The 13157-nt window shown below is 45.8% G+C and overlaps 2 protein-coding genes across 2 annotated transcripts in view; one reads left to right on the top strand and one right to left on the bottom strand.

Moving 5' to 3' along the window:
- The window catches only part of AZI2 (5-azacytidine induced 2), a 28031-nt gene extending 27631 nt beyond the window's left edge, over positions 1 to 400 (bottom strand). The window contains exon 1 of the mRNA XM_056857576.1: positions 294 to 400. The gene's annotated coding sequence lies outside the window, so the exon portion shown is untranslated. The remainder of the gene's footprint in view (positions 1 to 293) is intronic.
- Positions 401 to 5245: 4845 nt separating this feature from the next.
- ZCWPW2 (zinc finger CW-type and PWWP domain containing 2) overlaps positions 5246 to 13157 on the top strand; it is a 47873-nt gene continuing 39961 nt past the window's right edge. Inside the window, exons 1-2 of the mRNA XM_056857996.1 lie at positions 5246 to 5539; positions 6486 to 6645. Of these exons, the coding sequence (XP_056713974.1) occupies positions 5253 to 5539; positions 6486 to 6645 (447 nt within the window). The 5' untranslated portion in view covers positions 5246 to 5252. The remainder of the gene's footprint in view (positions 5540 to 6485; positions 6646 to 13157) is intronic.

Genomic DNA, 13157 nt, shown 5'->3' with positions numbered 1-13157 from the left:
AATCGTGCGAGGTCTCCTCCCCTGCAGTCCGAAAAGGAACCGCGCAAGCACCCCACTTGAGAGAAGAGGGCCAATTCTGTCGGGAAACCGCGAGCCACGCAGGCCCCGCTGCCCGCGGTGGGGCACAGAGCGGACCCGGGCACACCGACCCAGCTCCCAAACAAGGAGGAAAGGGGAGCCCCCCCGCGCATCAGAGGAGGCCCCCGGCATGAAGGCCTGCAGACAGCTGGGAGGGAAGTGACCGGCGCAGAATCCCTGCAAGCAGAGACCGCGGTTTAAGGGCAGCGGGTTACCTGCAGCCAGCCAGTTCCTCCGAGAAGTGGGCGGAGCCGTTCCGGGTTCCTTTCGCCTCCGGTCACAGAAGTCACCAACGCGACGGAGCCGCCGTCGCCACGGCGGAAGGAAACACAGGAAAGGCGTCGGGGCGGCGGGCGGGGCTCCTCCGCGGCCGCCTCATCGCGCTCGACCCAGCTGCGGAGCGGCGGCGGAAGCCGACCCAGCCATGCCCACGCCTCTCTCTCCCCTCCGCCCCCAACAGGAAGCCCACCGCCCGCCCTCTCCCCTCACGTGACAGCGACACACACGCCCCCTCCACGTTGGCCCTAGCAACGGAGCGGGGCATGGCGGGATTTGTAGTTTCGCTTTTTCTGCGCCTGTCACAGAAGCGCTTGAGAGAAAGAAAGAGAGAGAGGTTCAAAGCGGCAAGCTCTGATCTGGAGAACCGGGTTCGATTCCCCACCCCTCCCCTTGAAGCCTGCTGGGTGAACTCGGGCCAGTCACCGTTTTCGCAGCACTCTCCCCGCCCGTGCAGAGGGGGGCAATGGCCGACCACCTCTGAACGTCTCTCGCCTTGCGAACCCTACGGGGTCGCCATAAATGAGCTGTGACTGGACCGCACACGCAAAGCGGCCAGAGCCAACGGCTGGGGAGGACGACGGTTGGGCCGCGAGCTCTGGGAAGGGTGGGGGGGGTATTCCCAGCATGCAACGCGCACGAACGGAGCCAGGAGGGCTTTATAGCTCTTCGAGGAGGGCGCGCGGGTGAGGAGATTGGCCGGTGGTGTCGTGTGAACGCCGCTCTTCTCAACGAGGCCTCCGCCGGTTTTTCCCCTCCTCTGGCTTGCTTCAGGCGCCTCCGTTTCCTCACGGGCAGGCCGCTCAGGCGTGGAAGGTCGTTGTCAGGACGGAGGTCGCCGTGTGTGAGTTTGAGGCTGTGGGTTCGCACAACAAGCGGCCCCCTGGTTCGAGCCTGGAAGAGCCCGCTTCTTCCGCAGAGGCATGAAGCGCGTGTCTTTAGTTAGAAGAGAAACTGCTGAATTACAGTTGATACTCCAACTAAAGTCAATGCATTTACCTGGGCTGAGTAAAGGCCTTGCATTCATGGCTCATGACCAGTGCTGATTTCTCCACACCCATCTCTCCCCTGGACATCACAGACTCTTCTGCAGACCACACCTCATCCCATCACGCCTGCTATTCACATTGACATACTGTTAACATTTACATACTAATGCTTGTCTGAATTCACTCTCCTCTACTTCAAGACAGATGGATTCACATTCTAGCTGTATCTGAAGAAGTGAGCTGTGGCTCACGAAAGCTCGTACCCTGCCAGAAAACATTTTTGTTAATCTTTAAGGTGCTACTGGACTCTTGCCCTTTTCTACTAATGGAAATGAGTGACAGCAATGGCTCAGCTGTAGCTGAAAGCTCATACCCTGCCAGAAAATATTTTTGTTAGTCTTTAAGGTGCTACTGGACTCTTGCTCTTTTCTACTACTGCAGACATATTAACACGGCTACCCACTGTGAATTATCTTTAGTTAGAAGAGTTTTTTAGTTTCATGGGCGCTGAGACACGCGTGTGTGGAAGAAGTACGCGTGCCTGTGTAGGTCTGCAGAGCGAGGAAGACGCGGCGGTCGCCCCCCCGGGATCCCTTTTGTGTGCGATCTGTCGGAGCGCCTCTCAGGCCAACGGTCGCCGATGGGCTGCGCAAGCACGCCGCGTGTGTGGGGTTATGGCCGCTTTATGCTTGAAAGGTGTTCCTACTCAGAGTGATTTCTCAGTGAATTTTACTACCAAGTAATTGTTCGCAGGGCTCTGACCTGGATGGCCCAGGCTAGCCTGATCTCGTCAGATCTCAGAAGCTAAGCAGGGTCAGCCCTGGTTAGTATTTGGATGGGAGACCACCAAGGAAGTCCAGGCTTGCTGTGCAGAGGAAGGCACTGGCAAACCACCTCTGTTAGTCTCTTGCCATGAAAACCCCAAAAAGGGGTCGCCATAAGTCAGCTGCGACTTGACTTTACCCACACACAATTGTTTGCAGTCCGCTGCCCAAAGGGAATCATAAACTTAAAAGCAAGTGCTAATTACAGATCATTTCTGCTTTGCCTCTTCCCTTTATTTAAATGTTAAGCGAATCTAAAGCACCTGGGAATATTTACACGGGGCATTCCTAAGCAGAGTTGCACTGTTCTAAGACTGCTGAATCCAGTAGGCTTAGGACTGTGTTTAGAGTTGCACTCATGGTATTTTTGTTATGCTCGCTTTGTTTATTTAAAACATTTGTATGCTGCCTTTCCACCCAATTCAGGATCCCTGAGGCAGCAAACATTTCAAACATTCAAAACCACAAACACATATTTATGTATGCAAACAGAACACAATGGAAGGAAATAGATACACTTTCAGTAGCAAGCAGATTTCCAGAAGACATTTTGCAGCCCCCTGGCCCAGGTAACTTCAGCTAGCAATTTTCTCGCAGTTTACTATTCCAGACTGGTTACCTTGTTCTCTCTGTCAGCCCATTCCTGAAACCTGCAGGGGACAGGGTGGCGGCGCTGCAGGAGGAAAAAAGGCATTAAAAAATTAAAAGGGGGCAAAAGCCCCATAGAGAACAGCGATGCTGCATCAACAAAAAGCTGTTACAAAAGGGGGTGTTTCTGAGCAGAAAGAGATCAGGATGCCCTGGGAACGTCTCCCAGGATGTCAGTGAGAAGACTTGCACCGACGGGAGGCCAAGCCGGCATCTGAGGGCCGTACTGCTGCAGCCGTCCAGGGGGGCTGGCACAAGTGGCTCTACGGCAGTGTCTCTGCCAGTTTGCATGGCACAAGTGGCATGGACGTGATTCAGCCCCCTACCTCAGGAATGCGCTCTGAGACACACAAACTCCTCTGCAGAACACTCAGACACACACCCCTCCGCAGGTAGACTGCAGTTTGGTAAATCATCCATAGGCCTTGAGAAATAGTGTTAATATTATTTTGTTTGGTCCCTGATCACTCAGTCACAGTGGTTGAGCTGGACAAACTCTCAATATCATTGACACTCAATTATTGTAACAGAATTTTTAAAATATGAGTGGTTTGCATGACTAGCTATACAGAGAGGGTTTTGCAGTTTGTACTCTAATTAAATATTGGGGGTTGCAGCAATAAACATTTCATATGTTTTGCTCTGCTCCCAGTCAAACAACAATGTGGGGATTCATGCTGTACCTTTAAAATCGTAGGTGAAACTGCCACAGCTTCACCTACCTTTTCCAGTAAAAATTGTGTTTATTTATTAAAATACGTATATCCTGCCTTTCCTTGTGGCCCAATTTACAATTTAAAACAGCACTATTTAAGATATGAAAAGTAAATAAATAATCCCCTCCCCTCTATTAAATACTTGCAGTCTGTACACCATTAAAAGCTGTGGCAAATAAAATGCCCTTGGTGCACCACCTGAAGATTTCTAGTGATGGCACCCTCCTCCTCTCTTCAGGGAGTCCATTCCACTGAGTAGGAGCTAAATTAGTAAAGCAATGGGCTCTGATTGATGCAAGGCAGGCTACCTTAAGTGGGGAAACAGGCAGTAGGTAGCTTCTGAAGGGAATGCTCTGCCTTATCTTTAATACTCAAGTATTATTTAATGTAGTGGGTATCGTAAACAAAAGTTAAAAGAACAATGTATACAATATCGAAAACTGCAAAAGATAAAATCCCTATAACCTTGCCGAAAGCTCTAAAAAGACATTTTTTAATAAAATCAACAAAAAAGTTCTGAAAAAGCCATGTTTTAAAAGCCAACAACCATTCTAGAAAAGAGGGGCAGAGTCTGAAAAGACCCGTTTCCTAATTGAAATTAGTCACTTGCTCAAGAGGATGGGAATGTTTGCATGAAAGCTTCTGAGTTCACTTGCACAGTTTCATAGCAGGAGAGGCTGTTCCTCAGACGTGATTCCCAGAAATTAAGAGCTTTAAAGCAGATTGGGAGCCAGTATAGCTGCTTCAGGATTGGTGTGTGATGCTCAGATTGCTCCCACCTATTTGCATATAGGCAGTTGCATTCTGGACCAGCTGGAGCTTCTGATTTGTCTTCAAGGGCAGCTTCTACATTACACTACAGTAGCCCATCCTGGAGGTTATGGTAGCACAGATCATCAGAGTCACATAGACTGTGTCTGGAGCAGTTTCTTAATCAAGTGCAACTGGGGGTGGAGAGCTCTTTGTCACAGCAACTGAGGATCCAATAACACCCCCAAACACTTTACATATTCATATAAAGAAATGCTAGATAAAATATTCAAGGGCTGCAACTGTGTTGTCCATGTTCCTGAGCTTCTTGTTCACTTGGGTGATTCAAGACCTTCTGCATCAACCAGTTTCACCCATCCTGTCTAAACCTATGATTTTGCTATGTTCCCATAAAGACTGATTTACTACTATCACTAATTTCTTTTCTATCCCTTCCAGAAGTCCTATGGTCTTCTCACTTAGGGACGTCATTTACCTCTCCTTCATATTTACAGAACTCTTTCTGCCTGTAGTAGCCATGATTTTCAGTTAGCCACAATTCTTAGCCACCCATGAAAACTGGCAATGGCTGACCGCCATATGCTACGTGGAGCAAAGAATCCATACAACCACTTTAGAGCAGCAAGACAGTGCAGGAAAATAATCCAAACCCAACAAAGCAGGAGTTGTATTGTTAATGAAGAAAATATCCTTGGGAATATGTTAATACCAGCTAATTGTTACTATGGTTTGCTTCAACTCCTGCTGATTGTCACTGCATAACTAGTCCTTGCTTTTGAGAACCTAGCTATAAATTTTACCGGAAATGTTTTATGCAAGCATGAACCTTGTGGCAACTATCTAAAATTGCTTTTGATTTATGTTAGTTTAAAGCTATTGTTTTCTTTATATTTCAGAGGATCAAAGCCTTTAACAGCTTCAATCTTCTATCAGAGTAACGACTCTGCTATATGGATTCTCTAGCAGATGACAATTTTTATTTAGACAAAGTGTGGATACAGTGTGAAAACAGCAGTTGTTTAAAATGGAGACTGTTATCAAGGGATGATGCAGCACATGTTGATCCCAGTGCACATTGGTATTGTTATATGAATGCTGATCCATGGTTTAATAAATGCTCTGATTCTGAAGAATGTTTTCCTGAGGCCTCTCAGTTTCGAAAACACGGATTAAAGTATGTTTATTCAAAGCTTCCTTTAGGGAGTTTAGTTTTGGTGAAAATGCATGGGTGGCCACGGTAAGTTTAAAATTTAATTGCAGGGAAATACATCAAATATATTCATAGTATAAATGAACCGCTGTAATGAAAGCTAAACACAGTTCTACTTTTGAAATGGTGGGAGGACTTTCAGTTATGTGTTGAATATTGTACTGTGAAAAAGTTTAGAGGAAAATATATTAGAATAGTAATTATATCCTAACATTTTTACTTTTTCTTGTGCATAATTTTATATTTAATAGTTGACAAGCAAAGATAGTTTATGATATTACCTCAAAGCTCAAGGATAAAAATACAAAAGCAATTACAGTAATATTCCATAATTTTAGAAAACAAATTCAGTTGACATCAATGCCTACTAACAGCCCATTCCTGGGGGGGGGGTGAATCCCCTCAGGAGGCGGTGTGACCTCGCTGCCCGCGTAAGTACGTGTAATCGCGTGATTACACGTACTTATGCTGGCAGGGAGGCCAAGGCTGCCGGCAGACGAGCACCGCAGGGCCGCTCCTCACCCCTCTGCCGGTGCGGCCTCTTCGTGGCGCTGGCCACGTTGTATAGAGAGTCTGCACCGGTGCAGGGGAGGGCATTCCAGGGGTGGGTCAGGATGGGGGAGGAGCCGCTGGCTAGGTGGCTCCCTAACCCGTTTCGGCCCAGTACGCCGGGGCCAGGAATGGTGGTGCTGCACCTGCTTTTTAGCAGCCGCAGCCTCGCTGTTCCCTATGGGACAAAAAGCCCCTCTTGAATTTCCTTCAACGACGTGGGTGAAACGGCTTAGGAAGAGGCGCCGCTGCGCCTCTTCCCCGCCATTCCCCTAAGCTTTCAGCTCAGGAATGGGCTGTGAGTATCCCACTTGATGTGGCTTTTTGTGGAAAAATAATTTATCCTTCTGCGTGTTTGAGAGAGAGGGAGAGAGTAGGCCTGCTTACTCTTTTCTGAACTGACCTTTAAAAATTTTATTTTAAGGTGGCCTGGCATTCTTTGTCCCGATCCTGATACTGGGCAATATGTGGTATATGATTCAGATGGAAATGCTGAAAGTCATCATGTAGAATTTCTGGGGAAACCCCATTCCAGGGGATGGGCTGCCATAAGCTACATAGACCAATTTCCTAGCTCATTTAAGGTAGGAACAGGAAACATTTCATACATGTTTTTTCTTATACAGTCTAAAGTTAAAAACGACATCTGTCATATAAGCACAAACTCTTCTGACCATCCCATGTAACCATTAATCATACTATCAAAAGAACTGAGAATATAGTTTTCAGTAAATTCTTTATCTTTCGTTGTTATATGCAGAGCTCAAAAATGTTATTCCTTATCCTATATCTGCAGAATTATAACTCTGCCAAATAGAGGGTTAGCTGATAGCACTGATCACCTGCTCTGGGGAACATGGGAATAAGACCTGAATTTCATCTCTCTGCTTTTCTAACAGGTGATTGGGGTTGTCAGAACTGATTGCACCAACTAAATATGTTCAGGGAAGCATGCACAGATGCATGAATTACAGTTTATTCTTTACCTTTGATAGAGGGAGTTTAGCATTTGGAATACAGTGCATGCTTTGTTTGTGTAGGCCATTAGGTTATACAGTTAGCTGTGCACGTTTTATTTTTAAGAATGTCATGTTGAACCCAAAGTTGTTTTTCATTGGTATAACTATCTTCTGTTAAAGTAAGAGGACATTTTCTCAGCCACCTTTGCCACAGCCCACTGAACTTCTCTAAATAGTGCTTTTGGTGAAAAGGGACTCTCAGGAATGGTATAAAGGAAAAATAGGCGTGGCAAAATAGGCAAAAATACTTGAAAGCTCCATAGAATACAATGCTTTTTAGGACTGGAATGTAAGAGTTCACTTTTCAGATTCCTTACAGCCCATTACTGAGCTGGCGGCGTGCGGAGACGGCGAGGAAGAGGCGCAGCCACGCCTCCTCCTAAGCCGTATCACGCACGCCACAAGAACGAAAAAAACCTTGAAAAGGCTTTTTGTTTTCAACGGGGCTAAAAGCACCATTGAAAAACAGCAAGGCTGCGCCTGCTAAAAAGCAGGCACAGCACTGCCGTTCCCAGCGCCGGTGTAATAGGCCGAACAGGGATAGGCAGCCGCCTAACTGGCGGCTCCTCCCCCCAGCCCACCCCGGGAACGCCCCCCTGCACTGGCGTGGCCATTCTACGCCGTGGCCTGCGCCACAGAGAGACCGCACTGGTGGAGGGGCGAGGCACGGCTCTGCGGTGCTCGGGCGCTGGTGGAACTGCCCTTGCCAGCAGCGTAAGTGTGTCTAAATACATGTTTAGACACACTTATGCTGGCGGCGAGGTCACGCCGCCTCCTAAGGGGGTTCAGCCACCTCCCTCAGGAATGTGCTGTTAGAGAAGATTCAATAGGAGAACCTGGTGAAACTCCAACTCAAAACACAGTAGGTTGGATACTGCAACCCTCTTCTGCTGTTGGATCTTACAGTTCCTATCCACCAAGTCATTCTCCATTTGAGGAAGTCTTTGTCAAAGAAAGACTTAACTATACAAAGTTGCAGAATCTAACCCTTTGAGAAAATATGGGTATGCAATAACAGTGTTTTCTGTAGTTTTAAACAGTTCTTATTTCTATTATTACATGTGTTCCTTTTCTTTATTACATATTTCAATGGGTTTTAATAGAAAGAACATTTTTACAATTAGCTCCTCCCCCTAGTCCAAGTGGTATGAAGTTCTCAGGGCTTGTATCCCTAACACATATTTCTTCTTGCCAAATTTCAGGCAGACCATTTTTTCCTGCAAGAACAGGCACAGACTAGGCAACTCATAAAAGCAGGTGAACACAGATATATTGTAATAGGTCCTTCCATGTGGTCCATTGGTTCACATCTAAAGCTTCCCTCTTCCCATGCTTTACCTTGCTGCACTTTGATGCTTGAAGCATTTTTCTCCCAACCAGGTTCCTACATCAGAAGTGATCTAGTCTGGGAGAGAAATGCTGAAACAAATGGCATGCTGTAAGGTAAGACACAGGAAATGACAGAGGTTTGCTCTTTTGCCCCTTCTCTCAATTTTTTCTTTGTTTACGAAAATATTTTACCTCACCTTCCTCCTCCTATGGGGGTTTACAAATCAGCAATTTCAAACATTTCTAAATAAATTCAAAAACAACAATGAATGTAATAAACAATAATGAGCTATGGAGAATAAGAAACAGACCCAGCCCTTGCAGCCTCCAACTACCAAGAGATCTTAGCCTCCTCCCAACTGCCACCATGCGCTGGTCCATGGAACCAGTAGTGGATCCATTCGAAAATAGTGCCAGAAGCTGGGCTGTCATCAAAATACTCATTAGATTCCAGAAACTGGTCTCTCCCAGTTCCTGCTGCTCTAGGAATACTTTTAGCATTTACCTTTGTAGGCTTGAGTAGCCAAGGGGTGAGGTTCAGCAGGTGGAACAAGCTCAACCCTAGATGGAAAAGTTCTAGCTCGGTAGAAAGCAGCCATTAAAAATAGACACCTCCACACTTCTGCTTTCTTTACACCTGAATGGAAAGTTTCCTGTCTTTTTCTGTACTGTAGATGAAACATAAGGCCAAGGTTGATGGTGCAAAAATAGGTAAAATATATTCTGTTACTCAGTTAAAATTCCCTACCTGTTTCACTCATGAGGTTTATTGGGGGAATCTGTTAGCTGTAGTGTTTTTTCAAAGATGAGTACGAGATCAGTGGCTACTGAATTTTAACTTAGTGATAAAATATATTTTACCTCTTTTGCACAATCGGTCTTGGCCTTATATTTTGTGACTGGTGCAGCCCTTTTATTTCTCCTTTTTCTGTTCTGTGGCTTACAATAACAGTGGGGGATTTCTATATTGGAAATTGTGCAGGGTGGGAAAAGAATTGATCCTAAATTGTTTCTCCCACAGTTGTTTTGTTAGAAAAATGGCATCAAGAGATCAATTTCCCCCCCTTGAATATTTATTCAGAAGTAAGTTCCACTGAGTTCAGTGGGGCTTACTCCCAAGAAAGTATGCATAAGGTTCTGCCTTAATCTGGTGAAGACCAGCCTGCTCCTTTGAATGCTCCTGTGATTGTGGAATCTCAAAGTCAGCATGGTATAAAATAATGTCTTTTCCAGATTTGAGAGCCTCCAACTCCTAAATCAGTTTTTGCTGGAAGAGTTTAATTATACTGCCCCATCCAATCTGAAGAAACTCTGTAGTGATTTTAAGTTGACTTCACAACTTCTGCAGAGCCCTTGAGCTGTGATGTTCCTTTGCCTCCTTTTAAATTCACCTTTCAGCAATGGTTTCAAAAAGCAAATGTCAAGTTCCATCATCTTTTCATTGTTATCAAAGTTAAGCTCTGGTTTGGGTACAATGTAAAATGACTCAAATCTTTACTTTTGCTCTTCAAGTAGTACACAAGGGTTCTACCTTTTTATTGGATGAGCTCTCCTGTAGCTAAATCACTTGCCAGTCATTTTGTAGTTTGATAAAGTGCCCCTAAATCTTCTCTTATTTTTTCCATTTCCACTTCAAATGCCAGCCTATCCATAAATGTTCCACTGTCCCCTCTCACTGATCTTTTAAATTCTATTATCTTTTATTGTTCCTTTCATTCTGTACTTGGCCTGTTTTCTTTTCATGTGACACAGCTGAGCTGAGCTGGGGACTACAGGCAGAGGTGAGTTTAAACTTTGCCTTTTTTAAACGCTGGGAAGCCTTACTAAACGAGAATTTAATTGAGGTGTGCTGGGAGAGGATTGTGGTTGTTGTGCCAGTGGGTGATTAAGGTTGATTGCTGCCTGAAAGCTTGATTGTTACCTTGTTAAGTGGGGCTGTTGTGATTGGAGCTTGTGTGAGAGAGGTGGGGGCGGTGAGCATTTAAATTCCAAGGCTCCTGCTCGCCAGAGGCGTGAACACAAGGCCTCTTTCCCTGTGGCTCTTAGCCTGTGGATCGTAACTGGGGATCTGTAGGGTGAGTATAAAATCTTGTTATCTTGGCAGAGTAACTCGCTCCATCCAGTTGGAGTACCAAGCAACTTGAATATCCCTGTGAATTAATAGCGGATAGCTGCAGGGCAGGGAACTTCGGCACTCAGTTCTTATTTGGTACAGGAAAAGTGCAAGAGAGTAAAAGGCAGGGTTACAACACCAAAGAATAATATAATAATTAATAAATAAATAAAATACCAGTTATGAAGGTAGAAAGCCAGCAGGGGTCGGGGGGCTACCCAGTGTGCTGCATGGAGTGTCACATGTATGATTATCTTCCTGCTGGACAGAAGTCGTGGGTGTGTGCTCGGTGCGGGGAGCTCCTGGCTCTCAGGAAGCGAGTTCACTTCCTTGAGGCCAAGGTAGCTCAACTGGAGGAGCTGAGGCAGGCAGAGAGAGAGGTGACTAAGGACTCCGGGGATGAAATAGTCATATCCCAGTCCCAAGGTGACGGCAACCTGCCAGTCACGGATGATGGACCCCTTGGGGAAGGAGGCCATCTCACTGAAGTAGGGGAATGTGGTTCCTTAGAAGGGATCTCTTCCTTGGTGGATGAACAGGTACCCTCTCGTACCGAGGATATGCCTCAGAGGGGAGGGGGCCTTCTTGTAGTGAGGGATTCAATCCTTAGAAATGTAGATAGCTGGGTTTCTGGCGGGTGCATGGACCGCATGGTGACTTGCCTGCCTGGTGCGAAGGTTGCGGACATTACCCATCATTTAGGTAGTCTGGTAGATAGTGCTGGGGAGGATCCAGTGGTTGTGGTGCATGTTGGCACCAACGACGTGGGGAAATGTAGTCCGGAGGTCTTGGAATCCAAATTTAGGTTGCTAGGCAGGAGACTAAAAGCCAGGACCTCCAAGGTAGCTTTCTCAGAAATGCTACCTGTTCCACGTGCAGGACCAGCTGGGCAGGCACAGTTGGTGAGTCTCAATGCGTGGATGAGACGGTGGTGCAGGGAAGAGGGCTTTAGATTTGTAAGGAACTGGGCAACATTTTGAGACAAGCCGGGCCTATACAAAAGGGATGGGCTCCACTTGAACCAGGATGGAACCAGACTGCTGGCGCGTAATATAAAAAAGGTGGCAGAGCAGCTTTTAAACTGAACCTGGGGGGAAAGCCGACAGGAGCTGAGAAGCATCCGGTTCGGGCAAACTCAGTGCATATGGACAAAGGGAAAATTGCTTCAGATTGCCCACATAGGAATTACTTAGACATGAAAGGGAATGGGGAAAAAATGATGGATAGCCACTTAAAAATGCCCAAAGGCTCATGCCAGGCAAGTCAAAAGAGAGAAACAGTGTGGAGGTGTTTCTATGCTAATGCTAGAAGCCTCCAAGCAAAAATGGGGGAATTAGAGTGCATGGTTTTAAGAGAAAACATAGATATAGTGAGCATTACAGAAACCTGGTGGAGGGGAGAGAACCAGTGGGATACAGTCATCCCTGGGTACAAACTGTATAGAAATGACAGGGAAGGGCGTATTGGAGGGGGTGTTGCTATGTATATCAAGGAAGGCATAGTGTCTAATAAGCTAGAGACCATAAAAAGGGCAGACTCGTCCACAGAATCCTTATGGGTGTCAATTCTGGGCCCCAAAGGAGATTTAGTACTGGGGACATTCTACCGGCCCCCTGACCAAATGGCTCAGGGTGATCTTGAGATGGAGAATGAAATTAGGGAAGCATGTAAAGGTAACGAAGTAGTAATAATGGGAGACTTCAACTTCCCTCATATTGATTGGATAAATGTATGCTCCAAACAAGCCAAAGATATAAAATTTTTAGACATCCTAAATGACTGTGTCCTCAAACAGTTGGTCATAGACCCAACCAGAGGGGAAGCAATCCTGGATTTAATACTCTGAGGTGCTGCCGGTGACTTAGTGCGGGATGTGGATGTAGTTGAGCCAGTTGGCAATAGTGATCACAATGGCATCAAATTTAATTTAGATGTAAGTGAGAAAGTGACTGGGAAATCTCATACAATTACCTTTGACTTTAAAAGAGGGAACTTTTCTAAAATGAGAAAACTGGTAAAGAGGAAGTTGAAAGGAACAGTTAGGAAGGTTAAATCTCTTGAAAAGGCTTGGGGGTTACTCAAGTCCACATTACTAGAGGCTCAGCTAGCTTGTATACCGCAGGTCAGGAAAGGTAGTAATAAGTCCAAGAGGTCACCACCATGGCTAACGGGTAAGGTGAAGGAAGCAATTAGAGAAAAAAAGTCTTCCTTCAGAGACTGGAAGGTTTGCCCAAACGAGGCGAACAGAAGCAAACACAAACTTGCACAAAGGAAATGCAAGCAGATAATTAGAGATGCAAAAAAAGATTTTGAGGGGCTTATTGCTAAACACATCAAAACAAACAATAAGAAATTCTTTAAGTATATTAGGAGTAAGAAACCAGCTAGGGAAGCGGTGGGACCATTGGATGACAATGGGAGTAAAGGAACTGTAAGGGAGGATAAAGCGATTGCTGAAAAACCAAATGAATTCTTCTCATCTGTCTTCACTGTTGAAGATACAGGGCAGATTCCTTCTCCTGAACAGAGATTTTGGAGAGGAGAAAATGAGAAACTGAGGCAAATAGTGGTAATAAGGCAGGAAGTCCTAGAACGTCTAGACAAACTGCAAACTAACAAGTCACGGGTACCAGAC

This window comes from Euleptes europaea, chromosome 11 (genome assembly GCF_029931775.1).
Source record: "Euleptes europaea isolate rEulEur1 chromosome 11, rEulEur1.hap1, whole genome shotgun sequence".
NCBI classification, from domain to species: Eukaryota; Metazoa; Chordata; class Lepidosauria; order Squamata; family Sphaerodactylidae; genus Euleptes; species Euleptes europaea.
Note: the sequence above shows the minus strand (reverse complement) of the source record. Positions and strands in the feature narration are given on the sequence as shown.